Consider the following 24,569-nt stretch of genomic DNA (forward strand, 5'->3'; position numbering starts at 1 on the left):
TGTAGTTACTGTAGCAACCCAACACATATACTCACTGTAGTGTCCAAACCCCCCCCCCGTAAATTCTTATTATTAGGTTAATTGTCGGCATGGTTGAAGATGTGAGTTAAAGGGATGTTTGATGTAATTAAACTGCTTACATAATGATGAACGGGTTTTTAAATTTTTTTTATTTTTTTATATATATATATACTGTATTATAGTGTAGATTTTGTAGGGGTTACTCCAAGTAAAACCTGTCCCCACATACATATAGAAAAATGTTTCTTATATGAAGAAGTGCCCACAAGTAGCAATACTGAATGTGTGCTCCAATAGGGGTAGTTTATCAGCTTATGTTATTTGTGTTAAGATGGGTCTAACGAAAAATTTAAGTTAATTAAACATAGCGTCAAATCAAATCAAATTTATTCATAGAACACATTTAAAAACAACATTTGACCAAAGTGCTGTACATTAAGAAGCTTCATTCTTATTGTTCCAGTGATCTGCTTTCATTAACATGGGTGACACACACAGTATTAATCATTTGCCGATATGTTGGTGCACTTTCTATGATCAAATGCTGGTCGACACGGAGGCCACACCCAGCGCCACTAATCAGTACAGTTGACGAAAATGTAGGAAAACAAAGAATCAAACCATCCAAGTAATGACACCTACTTCTTAGAAAAATCATTTGGTTCTAAGGCACTGAATCAGAAAAGAATTCTCTCTTGACGTGCGATAGCGTGCGGCCAACCGCTGGAATGACTGCCTCTATTATTGGCGCGCTCCAGTAATAGAAGCAACCATCTCGCCGTAGTTTGCACAGACAGAACAGGACCAGAATCAGTGTCACTGTTTATCAAGTACAGACAACTGTGAAGAACTAATTAGATTTAAGTCCGTACGGTTTGTTCTCAAGGCCTGACCTTCGTATCAGCATACGAGCTTCCTTGTATGCAAACTCTTTAACGCACAAAACATTGAGTATCTTTTATATATATATATATATATATTTATATTTCAGCAAACCAACAAAACTGAATACATAGGTACACACGAACCAAGCACCTCCGCGTTACAGTGACGGATCTACACCGGTATGGAACAGAACATAAAACAAACCAGAGAACTTCTTTTGACCCCAGACAGAAAATGTAAACTCAAACAATCTCTGTAATTTTTTTGGGATCACAACATTCAAGAAAAGTCATGTGTGTGTATATCATTGAGCACGTGGCTGGCTGTGGTGTAGAGCAGCTGTACATGCATCAATACGAGGAACAAGTGCTTACCCGATATTTGCCAGTGTGCGCATGTGTATTTTTATTTTTTATATATATATATATATATGTGTATTTATTTCATTTTTTACAGCTGCCTTCATTAAGGAGTGTAAAAATTCTTCAAAGCACATTGTAAAGATAACCCGAGAGTTCAAAAAAGACAGAAAGTGTGCAGGTGGAAAATAAAGCAAGGAAAAAGTGCAAAAGTGCGCGCACACACACTCGAGTTACAGTATTAATGATTTTGAGTCACGGCAGAAAGATAACACTTTGTTTTACAAGGCATTAAGACATTGCTACGAAGCAAAGAATTGAAGTTATTACTACTAAGCACCCAGGAGACAAAAATTGCAGGACACTTGCAACAATGTTAAATTCCATCCAGTCTAGTTAAGTCTTGATAGTTTTAGTATTCTCCTGTCAAACCTGGAGATACGAGAATATAAATATAATCTTTTTTTCTTTTAAAAGGAACTCTACACTTTAGCGGAGAACAACAGCTTACACTCGCATTACTGAGCAGATATTGACCTCTCAATAAAGATATAAAAATAAACACAAAAGACTACACTGACAGTCACAACTTTGGCCTCGAGGTCTTTGAATTATGTTAAATGTGATCCTTGAAGTGATCTGTAAGACTTTAAAATGGTCAAAAAACTAAAAACACACAATCACCCTGATGCCAGTGATGGTGACATGTAACAGTTGTGGGGAAAAGAGGCTGACCAGATTCATCTCTAACAGTTTCTACTGACATTTCTTACCGTTTATTTTTTATTTTTTTTTACCCTGAGTCTAAATTACTTCTTAATTTATCCCCTTGATGATACCACTTTTTCCAAGTGTAACCATTGATGGCAAATATTTACGTTTGTACTAAAGGTCTGAGGTAGTGGGATACATATCAGCTGTATCATCTGTTGAATGACCTCAATGGAAAATGCTAAACTACTATGATTAGATACAATGTCAGGGGAGGAAGCAACAGAATTGGCAATATTTGTAATTTGAAACTGACAGATGACACAAAAATTGGTTTTATGAACAGTGAGTTACTGTAGATTTGTGATTTTGTTCATGCAGAGAGGGTGTTTGACTTTTTTCCATCTGGAGTGGCTGTAGATCAGCACGAGGCTTTTGAAGGATTCTGCTAACGCCATGCACAGGTCGCTTGGCTCTGTACCTCTAAATAACAAAATAAATGTTCTTTCTACTGATACAGAAAATCAAAACGTAGAAATGACAGTGAGAGTTTAACAGGGGGTTAGGGGCTGGTCTGCAGCTGACTTTTACTGCGCGCGGGCTTGACAGTGGTATTGATTTTGTCAAGCACCTTTAGGGAAGAAAGTCAATACGTGTATATTTCTTCATAACGTTTCCAGAGTTTTGCAAAAACGTCCTTTGAAAGAAGTCGGTGCATTGATCACAGCAGAGTAATATTTGGCAACCATTTTTATAATGCTGAATAAATAGTGTGGACAAAAGTCCCATACTCAACTCTGAGGAGCCAAGGAGAGAGCGACAACAGCAGAACGTGTTCAAAATTTGGTTTTAAAGTCATGTTTGAGGAGCTGTGTGGTTGTAGGCGTTGTTAAGCATTTCAGACTAGTCTTGCTTCCTAAAGAAAGACTGGGTGAGGTTCTAAGGGTTTTACATAAAGAACATAACCCCACAAAACTAAACAGGCACATAGTAGAATGGAGAGCACACCAGATGTTGGACATGTTCAAATAACTGGGGACAAAATGATATAAATTGTCATATGGCAGGAATTCCAGATGTGAATGATAAATTATCCAATCCTTAGATCGAGGATGGTTCCTTCCTATTTCAGCCAAATCCATTTCATTTTTGGTTTAATGTTCCGACAAATAGATTCTCCAACTTTGCTGGTGTAACTGAAAGAACCGGGAACCAACTGCAAGTTAACCAGAGATTCATAATAAGATCAAAATCCCAGAAACGTTCTCTTTCAGAGACATTTGGCAAGAGGACAAATGTCCACGTCACATACAGTGCACAACAGCAAGGTTTAACGTGACGAATGCTACAAGCACTGCAAACATACCCACGAACATGTATTTTCCCCACCTGGAAAACAAAACACACAAAATAATGAAAAGAAGAGACAAAATAAATGTACATAGGAAAAAGCAGGGACGCTTTTTTTTTTCTCTGTGCTGTTGGGTAAGGCAAGGGAGAATAAAAATGACAGTGTTTTTCCTCTTGTTGAGGGGGGCGCACCTTTGCACATCTCGCTCCCTGCGGAAGACTTGTGATCCATCTCGACCCGTCCTGTGGTTTTCTCGCGGGCTGCCGAGATTGACGCCGCGCCAGGAGAGGAGCGGCTCCATCAGTCGTCAACGTCCTCATACACGTTTTCGTCAAAAGGCCGCGTCAGAGGCGACTGTATTCTGTGTCTGGAGTACTTGAGCTGAAGGAGGTCTCCTACCTCACTGATGACACTCAGAGCCTGTGGAGAGAGAGAGAGAGAGACACACACACACACACACACACACACACACACACACACACACACACACACACACACACACACACACACACACACACACACACACACACACACACACACACACACACACACACACACACACACACACACACACAATATATAAAAAATAAAAGCTGTCGACAGCGAGGGAAATATGTGGCATGAGTAAACTTAAAGCAGCAGGAGAGACACGCCTGTCGCCCAAGATTAAATCACAAATGCGCCCAAAAACAGACAAGACGACTAACTTTTACACTGCAGATGGAACAAATATTTAATTCCTATCGCATATGTGTGCAGTGTTTCCCATACGATTTTGTGAGACTATGACGTCAGACCCTCTTGGGGGGTTCGGGGTTCCGTTTCCCGCCAAAGAAATCTTCGTACATTTTAAAGTTAAATCCATCAATCTGGTGAACTTTGATAGCAATTAAGGAGGCTAGGAATTTATGTTGTTGTAAACAATTGCTGTAGCAAGTTATTAAATCATAAACACACAGGTTGTGCGGTTATGAATGATGATCACCACCGTACACATCCTTACAACCTATTTATGTGTTGGACACTGACCCCCACCCACATAAACAGATGTAATGATATTTGCAAGGATTTTTCCTCATATTTTTTAAGACCATAACTCTGTCTGTATTATGATTTTATTTTAATTTCCAGTATCATATGTATCTATCTTCTTGCTTAGCCCGCTAATATGTCAAGATCCAAGTCTGTCTGTCTGTCATGTCTCGAGAAGCGTTCATCTTATCAGTCTCACGCTTGACACGTGTGTTGTTTAGGGCCCAAGAAAGTTCAGTGTTGAATTTGGACACAGGCCTTTTTTCTCGCCCCTCGGCTCAATTACTGCAGGTCACTGTTTGCAGTCTCAAAAAGAAAAAAACAACAGCACAGCGGGCAAAGCAGCCCGCTCCAAACATACATGTTGAGAACGGCCACTACACTAGTAACGCTAAAGGGTGACGGACTAGCCGCTTTCCTGAGGCAACAGTGCAACACACACACATTTTGCATCTTTGCATCGACTTTGCATGCAATCTACTCGCGCGCGTGATTCACGTCGTGGTCGGTGTAAAAGCACCTTTACAGATTCTATTTTGATGCTGTGAGAAGTACAACAACATTTTCCGTTTGCTATTAGTCTATGGCGCAACAAATTGGTCACCAGTAGGACATGTAGTCATGGCAAAGGTTCGTACAGGTATGTCGACTAAACAGCACATAAGTGTTTGTTCTGGCTGAAAGCCTTTGTCCCCACAAAGATTATCATCAGTTAGTGCACTGCGTTAAAATTCAACTTTTCTACATCTACAAGCTGTTACATAATAGCTGTAGTAGTGACGTTATGTGTGTGTATTGCTAAAGATAAAGTGTGACACAGCTCCCTGGATAGAGTCGGAGAGAGGACACCAGGAACACGGCTGGCTGTCTTTGGTGTTCTCAGACACGAAACGCAAAGAGAAAGAGGAGGTGAGGTAGCCACAACGTGCACACTACACACTAACTTGTTATTAAATCGGGTTTTTCAGTGACCCTCAGTGACCAGTTGTCAAATATAATCATTCACATCATTTCACAAAGAAACATCGCACAGCGCAGTGTGAGGGAGCGATACTGTAGAAGTCTAACAGAGAGAGGTTGTAGCATCAGGACAGACGGAAGCCCCCTCACCTGTCTGCAGCTTCTTTCATTTTTTTTTCTTTTCTTTTAAGTTCAAGAAGAAGGATAGGAGCTGATAACTGCCCTGAATAGACGACACTTCCAGCAGAAACTGCCTGCACCTGAGCCAGCCGAGCCTCATGGACGCTCCAATTAGACATAAAAATGCAGGAAAAGTTCAACCACTGTGCGAGATGCTCAACATTAATGTCCGGGGACAGAAAGGGACTGAGGAGAATCTGAGTTTAGGATTGGCGACTGGGAGAGGGAGAGCGGACAGCTCTGCGGTGAGCTCGTTTTCTGGAAAGTAGAGACGAGTGGGCGGCTTTGTCACATGCTGCCAGGACCAATCAGAGCTGCGCACCTTTGTCGACCAACACAATGAGTATTTCGAATGGACTCATTTCTGAAACTCGCATCTCGTCTTTTGACAGGCCGCCCTTATAATGATGTAAGACCCAGAGCGAGGCGGGAGGGATTCAGCGAACTTTTAACAAAAGTCCGCCCCAGCGAGTACAGGCCGGTACTGCTGCCTGGCAACAGTGGAGTACTGGCTTCTGTACTCATCTCTGGAAAATCAAGCTTTTAGGTGACAACAGTTTCTTATCTTTCCAAAAGTGAAGAGCAATATTTACCCTGTCGAGTATGTCTTTAGTGTGGGCGGCTGAGATGCAGAATCGTGCCCGGGACTCGATGATGGGCGTAGCAGGGAAACCCACGACCACCACCCCGATGTTCCTCTTCAGCATCTCCCTCCCAAACGCTCTGGTGGGATAAACGAGAGGCAGACGGGGAACATGACACCTCATGTCCTGTTGTGTTCTTCATGTAAAAAAGTTGTTGATGAGGACATTAACAGATACTTTGGAACTGGAGAGGATCGCACATATCCGCAAGGATACTTAAATTACACTAGGTTGTACGGTTCATAGACAAAAAAGGATGGAATAAAGATAGATGAAGCGTCTCCACTTCCTGCCACTGTATATTGAGTGGAGCTGCGATATCGAGGCCGACCAATCGCCACTCAGCCTCAGCTGTCAATCAATCAATCAATCAATCAATCAACTCCATTTTTCCAGCATCAAATAACTAATTAAAAGCAAACTTCTCAGAAACATGACCACCTGAACAAACATTGGTGAGATAAGAATAGCCCAAAATGACAGGAACCATCTTTGAGGAAAAAGATATTGAACATGTACTTTTTACTTTGGTCCATGTCCCATCTGCTAACATGAAGTAGGTGGGGTTTATGACCTATACTGCAGCCGGGCACCATGTCCTCCATCTTTATAACATTCTACATCTTGGAATAAATACTTACACAACACTCAATTACTAATTATTATAGAACAGAAAGACACACATATATAATTATATTACATGAACATGTACATACCAAATTTGATTTAAATTAGACATTTCTAATGGAAATCCCTTGATTGCTAGATTTTATGTAAGCTTCCTTTTATCCTAATCTATACAATCTGCTTGAATCTTTTTATGTTTTTAAAAGCTGAAAGGAGCAACCATCAGCATCAATCAAATTAAATCAAACTGGCCACTGAAGAAATGAAATTAATTGGAAAGCTTCGCTTCTCATATTTCACTCAAACAAATGATTTTTCTGGAGGAAACCTAATTCTTCAGAGGACACAGCTTCATACTTGTCATACAACTACTTCAGAGCAATGAATCAACTGATAGTGCTAATTATTTCATGACTCTGATAATGATGTTATCAGAGTCATAAAATATGAATGTGTGACATCCAGCGATATTATTCATCGCAGGGTGTTGATTTCAATGCTCCGGGAGGAGTCGGCGGATCTGCCCACTGCTAGCGGCAGCCGGTCGGTGCTGGAGGCTCACCCTATCTTGGCGGGCATGTAGAGCATCATGGGTACGACGGGAGAGTCGTTGTTGCCGTAGATGATGAAGCCCAATTCTCGAAGCCTCTTGCGGAAATAGACTGTGCTCTCTGCCAGCTGTCGCACACGTTCACAGCCTGGAGATGAGGAGGAGAATGCATGAGTAGGATATACAGTGTATCTAATGATCATCTAGTACCTTTTTTAATAGTGTGCTGAGCACTATTATTAAGAGGCCATTTCAATGTGAACATGTTTAACTTGGTTAAAATAAAAAATGTAATAAGAAGTGTCAAAGAGTTGATATTTCTGGTTATTTAAAAAAAAGACCAGAAATATTTTAGAACCAGGTCTGATGGTGCTTTGACGGGAAAAAAAAAAAATGAAAATGTCGACAAGCCGCAGAAAAAACAATCACATTCATGAGCTGAACGTGAAAAAAAACAAAAAACCATCATCCAGAAGCATCCAGGCACCATGGGGAGATAAAGTTTCGCAGAAATCTTTTTCTTCTCCCGCAGGACATTTTCCTCACTGCGTTCTTCTGAAAAGCAACGGCTGCATCAAACGCATGACAGGAAAAACTCTTGCTCAGTGTGCACACACATTTAAGGTTCCCGACTATACGCAGAAAAACTATGACTGTTGCAGAGGCACGCACCAGGTGTGCGCAAATGCCAGTAGAGTGTATGTCAGCATCAAAAAAGAAGCAGGAAAAACCTTTTGGGGTTGAAAAACGGAGCTCAAATGCATTTATCTGGGCCGGTCCCGCAACAGAGCAGTCAAACGCAAAACTCAAACAATCAAAGTCCAGGCTGGAACATTGCAGCCACCCACTCTCAAAAAAACATTGGATGCAAAGCGTTTACTACCAACTGTGCAGCTTGTGATCTCTTTTGAAGTCTTTATCTAATTGTACCAATCCTCCTCTGTCAGACCGATGCAGACCTGCAGGGACGATTAACTTCACTAAATTCACTTCTTGAAGTCACCTCAGTGCTTCCTTCCAATGGGTTCCATTCAGGCCCGGATTAACACCCTTCGGGTGCCCCAGGGTGACATGAACACCATAGATTTACAAGAACATATAGCTAAAGTAAAGGGTTACTGTACATACTACAGAAAACATTAAGACCCAACCAAAACATGACAAATGCCATACAAGCCCTTCTACTGATGCTCAATATTTATTGGCGATCAAGCATCTCATCTACTGGCAAATTTAACCATAGCAACTGTTAAATATACATAATATTAATTAAAAATGTTATCGGCTCCATCAGGCCCATTCAAACTGGCTCCCCCAGATTTCCAAAAATACATTTTGATTGTAAAATACTATTTATACTATGGCTTGTCTGAATACTTGCTGGTTATTATTGACTGCGATGTGCATCCATATGTCCCTGCAGTATGTCCTGCTCATCAACACTTTTAATTCAATGTTTGATTATTAGTCAATCTCAAAAAATAGCTTTCCATCTTGCATTAGACCATTTTAAAATGTGCACCAATGAGGAGTGACGTCACCACATCCATATATCGTCTGGACTGGTCCTCACTGGTTGCTGCTTGAAATCGCGGGTTTCATTTCGTGCAAGCCAATGTGAATTAGTATGAACGCAAGATACCGTTATTTCTCCGGGCCACAATTTATATATAGTAACACGTCGTTACCACGGTGAGTTCCCTTGGCACAACACGCACGCACAGTTCTGACTCAGGATGAGCACTTTATTCTTTAACACACGCTTCACTCCAAAATGTCCCTTTTTTTCTCCTCTCTTGAAGGACAGTTACGCTTAATCCACTCTCAATAATGACTGACTTCCTTTGACATGAGGGGGAGGTGGGACCTTTCTTAATTGACTGGTGCCCAAGGGCACTCGCCCGATTCCATATATGGATAATCAGCGCTTGGTTCCATTCATAGACTGTATATATAAATGGACTCAGTCACCGGGTCCGGAAAGTGAAGCAAATGTGGAAGTCCTTAAAGGCCTGTATTCTCTGGAATCACCAGCAGAGGGCGACTCCTTGTCAACTCCCTGTTGCAAAAATAGTTCAGTTTCTGTAGAAGTCTTTGAGAAAATGACTCCACATCTCACTCAAATCTAAATTGTCAGTAAACATTTCCCTGATGAGTTTATGGTCTCAATCACTAGTTTCAAGTCTCCTTCAATACAGCACGATGTTCATGTTGTAAATTATGGTCACATTTAGAATAAAATAAAATAGATGATAAGGCAAACTATACATTGGGGCGTGGATACTGTGTGATTGACAGCCAGAACCAATCAATAGCAGCAGGTTGCAGGTGTGGGTGGAGTTGCAGTGGACGAGCTCTCAGTCAGGCCCACCCCCCACTCCTTCTGAACTTGAGGCTTCAACACAGCAACTCACAAATGAGTGACGCCACTTAGTTCCATTCAATTCTTTTTACATTCTAGATGTTAAAACAGAGACTTTATAAAGGACTTTGGTCTAAAGTTTGGCTCAGGTTGAGTTTAGGTTCAGCCAGTGCCAGTGAAGGAGATGGTGTCGTGCACAGCCGGGGAGGATCAACTCAGGAGAATACGACAGCACCTGAAAAACTTGTGCACTACTATCATTTACTGTACAAGAGAAGTTACAGGGATACAATTACATTAGGACCTCTTGATATTAACTTAAATGTTTCTTGCCGGTGAACGTCAGAAAATATGGACTCTACTTATACACTCCTCTTTGCAGAATAGGTGCTATAAAATGAGATACTGGTGGTGTTGAGTCCATCGTGAATTTTTGCTGGTTTGCCCTGACACCTGGTGGCTAGTGATGAGCATTGCAGCAACTAGGGTTTAACTCATGAAATGCTGGTATAATAAGTCCTGATGTGTGTGTCTGTGTGTGTGTGTGTGTGTGTGTGTGTGTTTGAGAGACTGTTAATTTAGTGTTATAGGAAAAGTATACACATTGATCAAGTTTACCTGAACATTTTCTTTGCTTGAGGTACCTCCTTTGTGCAAAAATATTTTCCATCAGTATCAGTTTTCCACACTTTGTCTATTTTCACTTCTTAGCTTTCAGTATATCCAAGTTCCTTCATTCACTCGCAGTAAAGTGTCTGACCTTGTCACATTCTTGCCCACTGAATCTTAGAATGTGTCACAAATGTAACTTTAAAATGGAATTGTTTGTAGGAAGCAAGTTCAGCATTTGAAGGAACAGATGCCAGTTTAATAAATAAATAACTTGATAAAACATGACAGCTTTATATTCTGAACACATCAAGGGGCTTGTCTTCTTGTTTGTGACAGGAAAACACCAAAAGGTGGGGGCTTGTTTTGTTCCACAATTCTAACTTTCTTGACGTTGTCTTTTTTGGGTCTGTCAGAAGGGGTTTATTATCTACTTCATGTCAGGCACAACTCCATGCTTTTCTTACAAAGTCAAGCATGGCAGTTCTGAACCACAAGCTCCTGCTGTAACTCCCTCTTAAGAATTGGTGTAAAAACATTAGCATGAGAGGTCGAGGGCATGAGGGCCCAGTTAATGATGATTCAGAGATATTATATCATTACATCTAAAGTTGGACTTACCTATTGTTGTGCCATCCTCTCCCATAATGCACTTCATAGAAGTGAGGATTTGCTCCACCACGGGAGGGGACATGGAGGTGGCGTAGACTGCACTGTGGGAATGGGAGCGCAGGTACTCAATAAGCTCCTAGACCCAGCAGACACACAGGAGATGTAAGTAGATATGCATGAACAACACTGATCTTATTACTCTATACTTTGTAACTGGATTGGACACGCCTGCCTTAATGCCTGACATGCAGATTATTGGTAGATGCTAGGGGCTGCAACTATCGATTATTTTCACTATCGTTTTATCTGTCGATTATTTTCTCGATTAATAGACTAGCTGTTGGGACCATAAAGTGTCATAAAACGGTGGAAAATGTCGATCGTGTTTCCCAAACCCCAAGATGGTGTTTTGTCCACACACCAAAGATATTTAGTTTACTTGTCAAACATTTTTCACATTTACAAAGCTGAATCATAGAATTTTGCCTCTTTTTTTTTCTTCATATAAACTACTCGCACCGATTAATCGATTATCAAAATAGTTGGCCATTCATTTAGTAGTCGATTACTAATCGATTAACTGTTGCAGCTCAAGTAGTTGCTGTAATTCACAAATGTTTCCAAACTCCTCATATGCAGACTAGTAGCAGACAATAGCCAGGCAGCTTTTATGGGAAACACTGGAAACGATACTGATTGGTGCAGATTGAACGAATATAAAAGGCTCAGACATTCAGCGCAAACTTCTTTGCAGTTAAGTTGAGGAAAAAGTAATTCTGGGCGGAACAAAAACTATTAAAAACAATTACTCCCCAGGTTTCCTTTAGTGCCCTTCCCACTTACAAAATAACATTTCTATATCTACTATAACTCATCTTACAGGTAAGGTTACAATGTTTGAAAGACATGCAGTTTTATTAGACCTTAATGTGAGCTAGAGAATGCAGTGGGTGAAGAGTAGGTGACAAGAGGCTTATTCGCATTTTCATTTACTTTAGACTTCGTTATACATCTGCACCTGCTCACGTTTTGTTTATGAACGCAAGTGGTTTCTAAGATGTCACGATCTTTTCTGCATTTCATCGGGACAGAAAGTAGTTTATGTCTTGAGATCAGGAGTTAGCCTCGTTTTGAGAAGCTGCTGTCATTACAGCGACGTGACATGGCACTAATATATGAGGAATGCAGCATTGCAGCATAGATGAATTGCTAGGCTGCACAGCCACATTGCTGGGATGACAGGCGTCACAAGTTGTCACTTGACACTTTCGATCTTGCGCTGCCCCTAAAGCATTTTTGTTAAAAAAGCAGTGTACATCAACAACATCGGTGTTCGATTTACACTAGGTCCCTGAGCTATCTACTGTAAACCTTGTGAATTTCCTGAATTTAAATGATGCTACTGTCTTTCTTATCTATCTTTACAGCTCTGCCTTCGAAAAACACATGGCCCTAAAAAACAAATGCCAGTAAAATAAACCCACAATCCTTCATCCTTACCCGTTTGCCTGCGATGTATCCCCCTGCAGCGCCAAAGCTCTTGGTAAATGTGCCCATCATGACATCCACGTCACACGGATCTAGGCCAAAGTAATCGACCACACCTCTCCCTCTCTGGCCCAGGGCCCCTATGCTGTGGGCCTCGTCGAGGTAAAGGTAAGCCCGGTAGCGCTTCTTCAGGGCAATGACTTCTGGCAGACGGACTATACTGCCCTCCATGCTGCAGGGAGGTAAAAGGGAAAGTAGGGGGTCTTACAGTAAGTGTCAAACAAATGTCCTGATTAGTGCTGCAACAGTGAATCCATTAATAAATTGGTACTCGACTACTAAATTAATCGCAAACTTTTTTCATGATCGATTTCAGCTTCTTAAATGTGAACATGCTCTGGTGTCTTTGCTCCTTTACGACAGTAAACTAAATATCGTTGGTGACCATCTGACAAAACAAAACATCATCTTGCGGTTTGCGATGCAAAACGTCATTTCTCACCATTTGTATGGACCAAACGACTAATCGAGAGAATAATCGAAAGATGAATCGATAATGAAAATAATCATTAGCTGCAGCCTTAGTCCTGATGTGTTCATGTTCACTTCTTTCCTGCAAGCTCAAGGGAATTTTATCTGTTCCCAAGCTGCCGAAAAGACTTTTCAGCCTCAAATATGTCAACATTAAAAAAGTACGACAATGAAGTAATGTGACACGCAAAAACAGAGTAGCGAAAATGTACAAAATGTTTTTGTGCCTACATCAACACATAGTGGCGCTTGCTTACGCCACGCTGAATGGAGAAATCCATCAACATTGCTCACTGGGTGTACCACCAGTACTGAAAGAGCAGCTAATCAAGCAGTGCATCCGCTCTGTCAACCAGAAATCCAGTCCCGGGAGCGATGATGCTGCTGAACTAATAGGACAACTTGGACCACCAATACAAAATAACAGCTCCCACCAAAAGCCTGTTGTTTGCATGCATTTGTGCGAGACTCTTCCTGACGTACATTACATCCTATGCCGGACTTTAAAGCTAATAAAGAGAAATATCTTACAAAAGCAAATAATAGGTTTTAACTTGAATCTTAATTTTTTTTAAATTTAAAGGTTAACTTTGTGCTGAGAAAATTTACTAATCCACAAAATATAGAGCTTGTGCAATTTAGTCAGGCAAGTGTCCATGTTAAAAAACTAGGGGGGAAATCATAGGGGTTTCTAAAATGGGGAACCCCTATTGCGCTAATGCAGTTGACCACGTTTGTCATTTCTAACTGTAAATGCTGGTGTAAATAACTGTAAATTCCAATGCCTTTCGGTGTCTGGAAAAATGTTATTCAGGCATCTATCTTTAACAAAAATGTATACATTACCTATAAATGCCCTCCACCACTATGAGAATCTTCTTCCATGGCCTGTGAGTCCGGGGCTGACCGAGAACTATGGCTTCTCTCAGCAGTTTCTCAAGGCTCTGCATATCTGACAGGGATATCAAGAGGGCGATACATTCAAAAGGAAACCCCTAACGTACGTGCAGTTAGGTGTGTAATACTTACTTTTTTTTACTGCACGTGTTTCATTAAAAACATAATCATGAAACAGCATTAGTTTTCATTTAAGCTGCACTTGCTCTTAGCACATTAGCCGTAATTGAACTTTTCAGCAACCCCACATTTATAGTAAAAACCCAACCAGTTATGGATTTGTCTTTTTTGTGGCTGTAGCTGACGGAACACGCAACATTAAACAAGTTCCCAAACAGACTAAGGACAATAAAATACAAAAGCATCTGGTTGATTCAGTAGCTGGAATCTAATGTGAAACATAATATGTGAAAAGGCTGCTAAAAAAATTAAAAAAAGATTAAAACAGTGCCAGTGTCGTGTCATAGAAGCTAACCAGATTAGATTATCCACCAAATATGACAGTGACCAGAATATCTACTAAAGAAAGATGCAAATGTTAGTATGTGGATGCATAATTCTGCCTCACAATATGTAAGAGCAAGAGCTTATCTTACTGTTTGAACCACCGTAAGCAGGGCTCCTGACAAAAGCCACAGCCAGGAGCCACAATATATATCGATGTCAGAACAATGTCTAATGTCTCCCTAACCCTTTCTTACCCCTCTGTACTTTCTGTCTTTGTCTGCCCTGCATCCCATATTGTGCACAATGCATTCTTTGCCATGTCCAGTATGCTTCAATCTTGTTACCATAAATACATAACTGTCCAGCAAAAGAAAGTAAAATGAGCACTTTAAGCTGTATTTGCCTCTTTGACAAATGTCTATTAATTCTTGCACTTTTGGGTAATATCATCATGGTTGAATGCAGTTATTGTAAGTCTCTTTGGACATAAGCGTCTGCTAAATAAATGTAATGTAATGTTATATTTTTAGTTTTCGTAAGAGAGGGGGCACGGAAAATGCATCCTCCCGGTGTTGGGCAATAGTGGGCAGCACAAACGAAACATATATATATACATGTTTTTGTGTCTGGATATTCGCCACTGGCGACTGGCAGAAAAAAACAGGTCGCAAAAACAAAAAGTTTGTCGTATTGTACCGTTTTAGGAGCCATCTGGAGCCCTGCTGTAAGGATACACAGTACAATTATTTTATGTATTTAATGTAACTTATCATTTAATTGACACAAAGACAATTTTGTTGGGCTTTTTTGGCAAGTACCAAACATTTTGGCTGACTTGTAAAATTAAACTCAATTTAGTTGTGTGTGTGTATTTTAATGTAACATATTTTCCTGACATATATAGCAGATGGAAGAATAAGTAACATCCTCACTTTAAGTGCATTCATGATATGGGAGTTAATGAAGACAAAGGCAACCCCCCTTGAACGGAGAAACAGAAATAGATACAAGAATGCAGCTGGACAGAAAAAAAATAAATGGACCTACAAAGGCACTTAGGAGGATAGAGACTCACTGTTGTGTTTGAAGACTCTGATGGTGGACCCAGAGAGTCTGGCTCCCAGGACCAGTGAGGCATGGTTCAGTTCATCACTCAGGATCAAACAGCCCTGCAGGACACCAGACCAAATCAAATTAGCATAAATTATTCATACAAGTAATTTGTTTTTACCCATCAGAGGTAGCACATAGTGTTACGCTGGCCAACCCACTTAAAAATCAGTTTGTTACTAAGAAGTCAGATTCTAAAGAAGTCTATGAGAAAATGACTCCAACGTCAGTAAACATTTATGAGTTTATGGTTCAATCTGTAGCTTCAAATTTTCTAGTATACAGCATGATGTTCATTTTGTAAATTGTGGTCTCATTTAGAGTAAAATAGACCATAAAGCATGGTATGCATTGGAACGTGGATACAGCGTGATTGACAGCTGGTACCGTCCAATTGGCAGCCATGTGTAGGTGGGCACGCAGTTATTTCACAAGAACAGCAGAATCTAAAGCAGTAGTCTGAAACTGGCCAACGGTATTCAATTCAATTCAATTGAATACTGTTGGCGAGTTTCAAAACTAACTATGTGGTAAAGTATCTACTTGCCAAACAACATCGGCAGCAATGTGACAATGTGAACGCTAAGACAACTGTGTTTGCAAAGGTGAATAGCTTGACTGTGTATCAGGGTGAACGATACAGAGAGTTTCCTCTTGATATGACGCCAGAGAACGTTTTTTTGTGTCTGTGTATTGACAGTAGTGCAACGGTTGACGGGTTATGGAATATTTTGTTAGTGACTGTATTAACACTGCACTAATAAAAGGGCTAGGTAGCAAACTTATAGAAACTTAAATTCACACAATATAAAGAAAGGGAGTGATCGTGATACAAACGACAAACAGAGAAAAGGGGGGGAAAAAGTGCTGCGACAACATCTAGAAAATCTTTCTGGGAAATAAACAGGAAGCCAAAGAGTACAGATAAGAAATATGTTCTGCAGGAATTTTTAAAAAAAACTAAACAAACCAGCTCTACAGAGAAACCACCCAATACCTGCGGCCTTACCTTGCCAACCAGCGCTGGTATGTTCATGGAGTTGGTTGCAAACCCCATGCCAAACGCCATAGCTGACTCCACGCCAAGGAATTTAGCCACCAGTTTCTCCATTTCCTCGTGTGTGTCCAGGTTGCCTGAGACACAGACACACAGGCGGTCACCATAAACACCAACCAATAAAAGTACACCCCTTCACTTTTTCACCTCAAACTGCCCAATCATCATTGTACAAGTCAATTGACGACAAAGGATTCAGACTCTTTTTCAGGTACTTTTTTGAAGCAGAAATTACAGCCAACGCATCATAAAACTTCCACAAGCTCGCGGAGTCAATCTGTCAGTGGCGGGGCTACATTATGTGTCGTCTCCTGTACAGTCCACGTATGATATTTCTAACTGACAGCTCTTGTTGAGCACACACTACCACACTCTTTATCAAAATGTGGGGCGGCCTTCTCTCCGTGTAAGAGGAGAGGCTTCACTGGTTCTGCACTGTCGGTAAATATCTGCCAACCAGATGGTCTACTTCTCTTCCTCCAGGCTCATCCGGAGCTTATCTGACCTGCTCTGCATGTGACATACATAAAGTGAATACAAACCATTTGGAGAGACCTCTATCCTCTAGATGTTTTTGTCAAGTTTTTTAAATTTGATACTGCTGTAAATCTAGTAGTTCTGAACCTATTTATTTCATGGGATCCTTATTTAAGAAAATTACTCTCGAAAAGTTTGTTTTTAATTAACATTTGAATTGGTAATCCTAGCCAATAGAGGACAACTGATCGTCCAAATGGTCTTTGCAAAATGTCAATGAAGATTCAGGGTTAACAAAGAATGACTTACACATGGCTGACATCAACATGAAATACTTTTAACTATGCAGGGACTGAGGGACAGATGCACAGATAGAACTGCAGCGCCACGTGCATTATGTTTATTTGTTAATATATTTTTTGCTGCACTATTTAACTTGCTTCCCACGGCGAATATTGATGCAATGAATTTAAATTAATTAAAGCTTGTATTTCATTTGATTTTTTTTTTTATTGTTTGATAGTCCTTAGTTTCAGTCCTCATCAGGTCCTCATACAGAGAGAATGAATTCTGATGAGTAACACTGAATGTATTCACATAATTCATAGCTTTTCAAAAGCCACTGTTTAGCAGAAATAAAGCTGATATTAAACAGATATTTAGCTAGGATACTGTAATTGTTGCCATTATTTTGTTAAATAATTTTTAATAAGACCAATTATATAATTGAGAATACATTTAAGCAAAATTAAATTTAGTAGAATTGTGCTTTTATTTTGAAATCCAACATAAGTTTCCTGAAAATCTTGTTGGGCTGCTCTCGTGTTAGCAATCAAGAATTATGAACAAAGTGCTCCGGGGGGAATTACTTCATTCAAAGGACTTCAAGTTATTTCAAACTTTGGAAAATTTGACAGCATTCAGCAAACAAGGCATCTTTGTTATTTTACATGCTGTGCGTGTTATTTTGTTATGTTAACATGATCGAGGTTTATTTTTTGTATTTTTTTTTCGTTTCACAGTGATTTGAAGGAAAGCTCCGAATGAACCAGTAGCAAGAGAGCCACTTGTGTCTGCTTATGGTCGGAGGAAATTATAATATTAAACAAATGTTGATATATTAAGATGTTCATCCGTCCACAATGCTGCTGCTAAGTTCAAGACATCAGACATCTGTGATCTTGGGTGTGGCTCGGTGTGTTTTGGTGTGTGCTTGTACCAATCTCCTGCCTTGTGCTTGCAACACCGACGCCGTACTTCATGGTGACCTCGGCCGCAGAGTCGGCACATGGACCAGTGTTCTCAGCAAAGCCGAGGTAATTATACGAGCCCAAGTTAATCACATCCGGCACCACCCGACCTGTGTACCTGGGAGAGAGAATCACACAGTGGAATCGATCAGTCAGAGGAAGCCAATGTTTGGTTCAAAGCATTCTGCTATGAAAAAGATTAATTGAAAACACACACACACACACACACACACACACACACACACACACACACACACACACACACACACACACACACACACACACACACACACACACACACACACACACACACACACACACACACACACACACACACACACACACACAAACACACACACACACACACACAAACACAAACTTAACACCTTCCACCATCTTTCCTCAAACACCGTGAGGAGGCATGATGACAAAGAAGAAAGAGGTTTCACTGTCACAAGACAAGGTGTGCATCACTATGTAGATCTACAGATAATCTTTACCTCATCTCGTCTTTCCTTCCGCCATGCATAGCAGAAAAAGGGCGGACTAGACTAGAGGGGTGTACAGTACATGTCGTAGTTTTTGAAATTCATTTATCCTGGCACATGTATTCAACCTTTTCCGCTTCCAGCAATTTGAAAGTGAAGATTTGCTGCTTTTGGTGTTTTACATCTTTGTACAATGAGTTTCTTTGGGTTTTTGACAATACAAGTGATATGAAGATGTGATGAGCATTTTTTCAGTTTTCTCCTTCATTTCAGACTTAGCAATTTGAGTTCTGTAAAGAAGTAAAACACTGATTGACATTAATACTACTCTCTGCTCCTGCTGGGAGATTCCTCAATGATCTGCTGCAATTTATATTGATGACTTAGTCTTCTGAGTAATTTGCTATGGATTTTTTGCATAATTACTTCCCCGACAACTAGTTGCTTGTTTTCTTGGTCTTCTCCGACAGTAAACTCAAAACTTTTGTGTTGTTCACTCTTTTTTGGCCATAAAAAGACTTCAACTTTGGATCTGGGAAACTGAGATGGACTTTCAGATCAATTGTTAATAAAGAAAATTATGAAAATATTTGTAATATTATTATTTGGAGTCCGATAAAAATGTATTATTATTAGCATTTTTTTATTTAAACAGGTAACATTATTAACAATAATACGGATCCTTTAGCCTTTCTGTAGTGCTGTTGCTTGTTAGTTGGGGGCCGACACTGTGATATGTTCACGATAAGATAATGTCAGCTGATGTATCAGCTTTAATCGATCAGAGAGATAATTATTTAATCAATCGGATCTATTCTGATTTATCCCTGTTCCGCCATAATATCACATTCAAATCTGAAAAGCCACTTTTGTCCAACCTAACGATGCTAATTGTTTTCATATTGCTGGGACTTCTGGTCAGCTCAGGAGGGCGGGTGACCCGCTCACTCATACGCTGTCCAGTACCATTGCCCAGTCCTTTGTCTAAAGAGAAACGTGTCACTTTCCTTTGCATTCGCAGCAGATAAAAGTGTCAGCACAGTCAGAACTAGTCCTTGACTGATACAGTAACCAAACAGAACGCCGTCTGTCTCACTTGCTGCTGCCTATCGTGACTTCCGCTTCCGCAACTGTTTGAATTGGCTTTCACACAGGAATGTAAAGTAACATTCATGAATAATAGGCAAACGTATTTCCTCACTCAAAAGTCAAGTTGTAGTCGAAGGACGTTCTTTCCATCAGGTCCATTTTGGCCCCGGGCACGCCGCATATGGGCCTGTTCCAGCTGTCTCTGATCCGCATGTAGAGGTTTCTGGTGTAGAAGTTCTCAAAATCCTGGTAGAGGGGCACAAAGTCCTAGACATGGGTGAGTAAAGAACACAGTGAGAGGGAGTAGAGAGGGGATGTAGGCATTTCATCCTTGAGTATTCCTGTTTGTTAAGTATAAAAACCACTAGTGACATCAAAGAAGTACATGCCTCTCATACTTTCTGGAAAGCTTAGCTGGAAGGAATTCAAACCTGTAGGAATATAATCTTTAACGTTCGAACACATGACTGAGAGAGCTGATTCTCCTTGGTTCTCGGAGGGGCCCCCGGTCCCCACGGCTGTTCCACAAGCTTCCTTTCTTCAACATAGCAGAACACTTTGAACAATGGGCTTCACTATCAGACATTGCATAACCCGCTGAAAACAATCTGAGTGGCGAAGGACAGGACGAATGATAAATCCACCATTAGACATGTGCTGACAAAAATGCAGTCTCGAGTATCCGCACATGCACACCATTGCACAGAGAAGCAATATGCAGGGAGAAATATGTCAACTATTATATTAACCTCACTGAGTTTGTACGGGAGGCTCGCGAATCCCATTGAACTGCCAAGAGTTTCCACATACACTCACAGACACTTTTCTCACTATCTATTTCCTGTTGGGGATATAATCACGGCTGCCGAGATAACGTCAGGTGATACGAGGATTCTTTTGTCAACTTTACTGAAAATGTTTGAATTATGAGGAGCCCGTACTATAGCTTGCAATGTTTGGAAACTTTGTGGGGCGCAAATATCACTTTGGCTCAGTCTGGTTGACGTAAACGCACATGAATCTGGTTATTCTCCCACTCGTCGTTGCTGTGGTTTCTACTTGGAGTCACCAGGCAACGTGTATTGAATCTACACCCTGAAAAGCACCTTGCCTCCGTTTTTTCTTGACAGCAGTTTCGATCACAGCATTGTCTCTGCGCAACCAAAACAATGAAAACTTTCCAGTTGTTGCTTTTGGAAATCTGCCATCATTATAAGGAAACAAGGGATATTAAAAAAAAACACCACTCCTGGGGTGATTACATGTGCAGTGATTGATAGCTCCAAACCAGATTCGATCAGCAAAAGCTTTTCCAGATTGATTATTTTTTTTAATTCTCATCCCTGCGTTTGTTTTTCCTCTCTTCCCGTGAATGACCACGTTGCCTCTGTGGCTTCTCTCACCTTTTGCTCCTCCTTCTCCCTGGCCACGTAGCACCTTTCGATCTTCCAGTGACGGAGGTAGTCGCGCAGGTACCCGAAGATGGTGAGGACGCCGTAGCCCATGTAGGTGAGCACCGCCACCAGCATGGGCGTCTCTTCGAACGACTCAACGAAGGGCCGAGTGTACAGGCTGCCATCGCCGGAGGCTGTGCGGCCCTAAGCAACATGGAAAGTAGATCATCTTCTGCACTGGAACATCATTTAAAAAAATTGTAATAAAACACTAGGGAATGTGGTTGTGGAGAAGAGAGTATATCGAAGCTTTTGTTTGTTTGTAATAACTCTTCAGGGACATGACACAATCAGGTCAGAATTAGAATATCACAGTGTTCTGTTTATATGTTGCTACATGTAAACTCTGGATATGAAGAAATGTTAAAAACCCAAACTGCCCTGCCTGGAATATTTCATTTTAGAGTGACATGTAAACACTATAATCCGTTTGTTTTTGGGCTCAGTAAACACTGCAGGAAGTTTTTTTTACTGTAGGCGTTAAGTTAAAAAGAGCAAAATACAGAGCCACTGTTTAACACAGCAAGCAAAGTACACAAGATTACTTCAGCTATTGGCAAAGAGACATTTTCCATCTCTAATGCTTTAGCATTTGGAAGAATTCTATAAATATACACTCTGCTATCCTGTGACTCCATCTCCTTGGAGCTGGGCGGAGGGGGGATGTCGGCCAAGCTCACATCAATCGTGGACAATCCCTCTCACCCCCTGTATCAGACTGTATGAGCAACAGACTCCTGCACCCTCAGAATAACAAGGATCGCTGCTCTGCAGGATCTACATCCCGACTGCTGTCAGAGCTTTCAACCATTATCATCCACTGTACTTTATATCCACCACAAGTTTCTATCATCCTGTGCAATATATATAATGTATATATATATTTTATTTTACTTCAAATCTACTGCATCTTCTTTCAAAAGGCAATACTCGCACTCTGCATAATATATATATATATATACTGATTTATTATTGTTTTACTTCTATTTTTGATTGGAAAAGAAAATATTTTCCCAGCATGGGATAAATAAAACTTATATTTTCTCAACCTTTTGTCCTAATGACAAAAATGAGAACACTTTTTCTTTTGTGATAGTTAGCAGAGGTTTCTGTAATTCACTCAAAAGGTGACTTACAGGACGTGCAGCTGAATTGTACTTGGGAGGAAGATTTGAGCAAGGTGTTGAGTTCTCCAGCCAAAGGGAAGGTTTGACGGCCCAATGAGGGACGAGCAGGCTGCATTGATGGAAATCTGTGCTCTCAGGGCTACGTGATATATAACGCAGCAAGAATCGCATCCAACTTTCACACAGGAATGTAAAGTAACATTCATGAATAAAAGGCAAACGTATTTACTCACTCAAAAGTCAAGAAAATCAAAACATTTACATATGTTCTCCAGCCTGACGAGTGGATGGACAGAGGCTTCTTACACACAGTAGTTGAGCAATTTGCCTTCCCATCGCGCTCGGCCTCTGTGCTCGAAGCCATCAGGCGCCACATGTGACCGGTCATGCCTCTCTCACGAATACCAGCGCTGACATCTGCATGAACTGAATTCAGCTGAGGTTCAGTCACCAGGCACTCGGCTTCTTAGGGCCTACACCAACCCAGTTGAGCAGCGGAAAACTGGTGAAGACAATCGTCGCCTCATCGCGTACCGCGTCTCTCCCAAAACTTTACTGAAAAAAATCTCAAACCTGGAGACAACTGTAATAACTTTGCCTTTGCAGACTCTTACTCCACGGAAATATGAATATCGTACTATGACTGACGGTCACTGAATATGTTGACTTCTCAGCCTTTTGTGTTGTAGGAGAGAACTGCTTCAAAACAAAAAAAAAACGTTTTGGAGAATATTAAATGCTTCTGTGCTGGCATTTTCCTTTTGGTCATGCTTTGCAGTGCAGCACTGGGACCAACCGTACTCGGCACAGACTGTGGGAGTCTACAGACCCGCGTGTGCGACAGTGTCTGCTCCTGCATCCAGAGGGGACCTGTCAATTGGGACAGAAACAGAGGATGCACCCGAGGGTGGACATTTCATTAGCGTCTCTGGATATAGCTGTTTCTACCGCACGCATCCAGCCTCGATAAGACCACCCAAGCTGAACATGCACGCTGGCCCGGTGTCTCCCCTGAATATCACCGACTCGTCTCCGTTTTTCGGCTCATCGTTTTGGAAGCGGAGGTCCACCCGCTTCTGGAAAAATGTTACAAACTCGTATGGCCAAACGCGTGGCAACTCGGCAGACTGCGCCCAACAGAGATCCTGGCAAACCATCAAACCCTCATGTGGCAAACATCCTGACAGGGACATGTGGAACAGACACAAAGTTGTTTGACTGGATTAGGCAGGGGTATGGTTTTTTTTTCCCCTCTCTCGCTCTCCATAAATCGTTTTACCATCCCAATTTTGCAACAGCTCCGATCCAATTCGTTGTTATTAGAGGTCATTAAAATCATTATGGATGCAATTGAACTAGAGTTACAGTTCGTTGCCGTGTCAAATCTAGAAACACAACCTTCCTCCTTTAAAACAACTAGGGGGGGGGGGGGTAGTATACAGCCATTCATAAAGTCCAAATGTTAATGTATTCTCACTGTGCGTAGGGAAAAATAATGATGAGGCCGAATTAAAGAGACAGGTGTTCGCACGCGACACGATATTGACATCCAGAAATGTCATCATGGAGTTGGTTGTTCCGCCTTGACTACAACCTGCCAAATGAGATACGTCTGCAGGACTCGCTCGATCTCGTTATTCTCGCGAATAATAACAACACCAACAAAAAAGAATGACAACACCAACGAAAAAGAATGACAACAACGTGTCGGCGGCTGGTGCCGAGTTCCGCACACAGTGGATGCTTCCCCCCGGCTTCACCTGCCTCTCTCCGACCCGTCCCGACCCGTCCCGTCCCGGGGGCCTCACCTCCTCCTCCTCCTCCACCTCCTCCTCCTCCCCGGGCCGGCAGTGGCGCTTGTGCCGCCGCTCGTGTTGGCGGCGGCGGAGGCTCTTCGCCGCGCCGTTGCTCTCCGGCTTCCGTCCGTTGTGCGCGCGCCGACCCGCTTCCCCGGCGGCGGCCGGCGTGGTGGCGGCGCTCTCGGTCATCGCTGCCCGACGGTCGGCGCGACGGCAACTGGCATGTGGAGAGAGGCGGGAACCCGGGAACGTTTACCACCACACTCCCGACTCTCTCTCACACCGCCGCTCACCCATGCAGCACGCACGCGCGCGCGCGTGTGTACACCATAGCGGATGTACACGCTCTCTCTCTCGCGCGCGCGCACGCGCACACAAACACTGTGAAACCTGAAAATCCAGACAAATACCGGAAATCGACGCCCACAATTCACACCGGAGGCGGCATGAGG

At 41.6% G+C, this 24,569-nt stretch overlaps 1 protein-coding gene across 3 annotated transcripts; it reads right to left on the reverse strand.

The window, feature by feature from the left end:
- Positions 1-391: 391 nt before the first annotated feature.
- Positions 392-24,457, reverse strand: LOC118285985 (serine palmitoyltransferase 2-like). Of its 3 annotated transcripts, none has more exons than XM_047337819.1 (12): positions 24,127-24,457; positions 21,141-21,335; positions 19,850-20,004; positions 18,130-18,278; positions 16,386-16,510; positions 15,342-15,435; positions 13,769-13,874; positions 12,404-12,623; positions 10,913-11,039; positions 7,333-7,468; positions 6,093-6,222; positions 392-3,747 (listed from the first exon to the last, which is right to left on the reverse strand). In XM_047337819.1, the coding sequence occupies exons 1-12, from the start codon at positions 24,304-24,306 to the stop codon at positions 3,628-3,630; spliced, it is 1,737 nt and encodes a 578-aa protein (XP_047193775.1). In that variant the 5' UTR covers positions 24,307-24,457; the 3' UTR covers positions 392-3,627. The 3 variants fall into 3 exon arrangements, with proteins under 3 accessions (XP_047193775.1, XP_035465917.2, XP_035465922.2); XM_035610024.2 differs by having other exon boundaries at positions 24,079-24,457; XM_035610029.2 differs by lacking the exon at positions 24,127-24,457 and adding an exon at positions 22,581-22,721.
- Between the last annotated feature and the right edge of the window lie 112 nt (positions 24,458-24,569).

This window comes from Scophthalmus maximus, chromosome 15, assembly GCF_022379125.1.
Source record: "Scophthalmus maximus strain ysfricsl-2021 chromosome 15, ASM2237912v1, whole genome shotgun sequence".
NCBI classification, from domain to species: Eukaryota; Metazoa; Chordata; class Actinopteri; order Pleuronectiformes; family Scophthalmidae; genus Scophthalmus; species Scophthalmus maximus.

Excerpts from the sequence above, each read along its gene's own strand:
- LOC118285985 (XM_035610024.2), bottom strand. The coding sequence starts at position 24,306 with ATGACCGAGAGCGCCGCCACCACGCCGGCCGCCGCCGGGGAAGCGGGT. Across the intron at positions 18,279-19,849 it reads GACTACAACTTGACTTTTGA|GTACACAGGTCGGGTGGTGC; the intron begins GTGAGGAAATAC and ends TCTCTCTCCCAG. Across the intron at positions 6,223-7,332 it reads TACATGCCCGCCAAGATAGG|AGCGTTTGGGAGGGAGATGC; the intron begins GTGAGCCTCCAG and ends TTATCCCACCAG.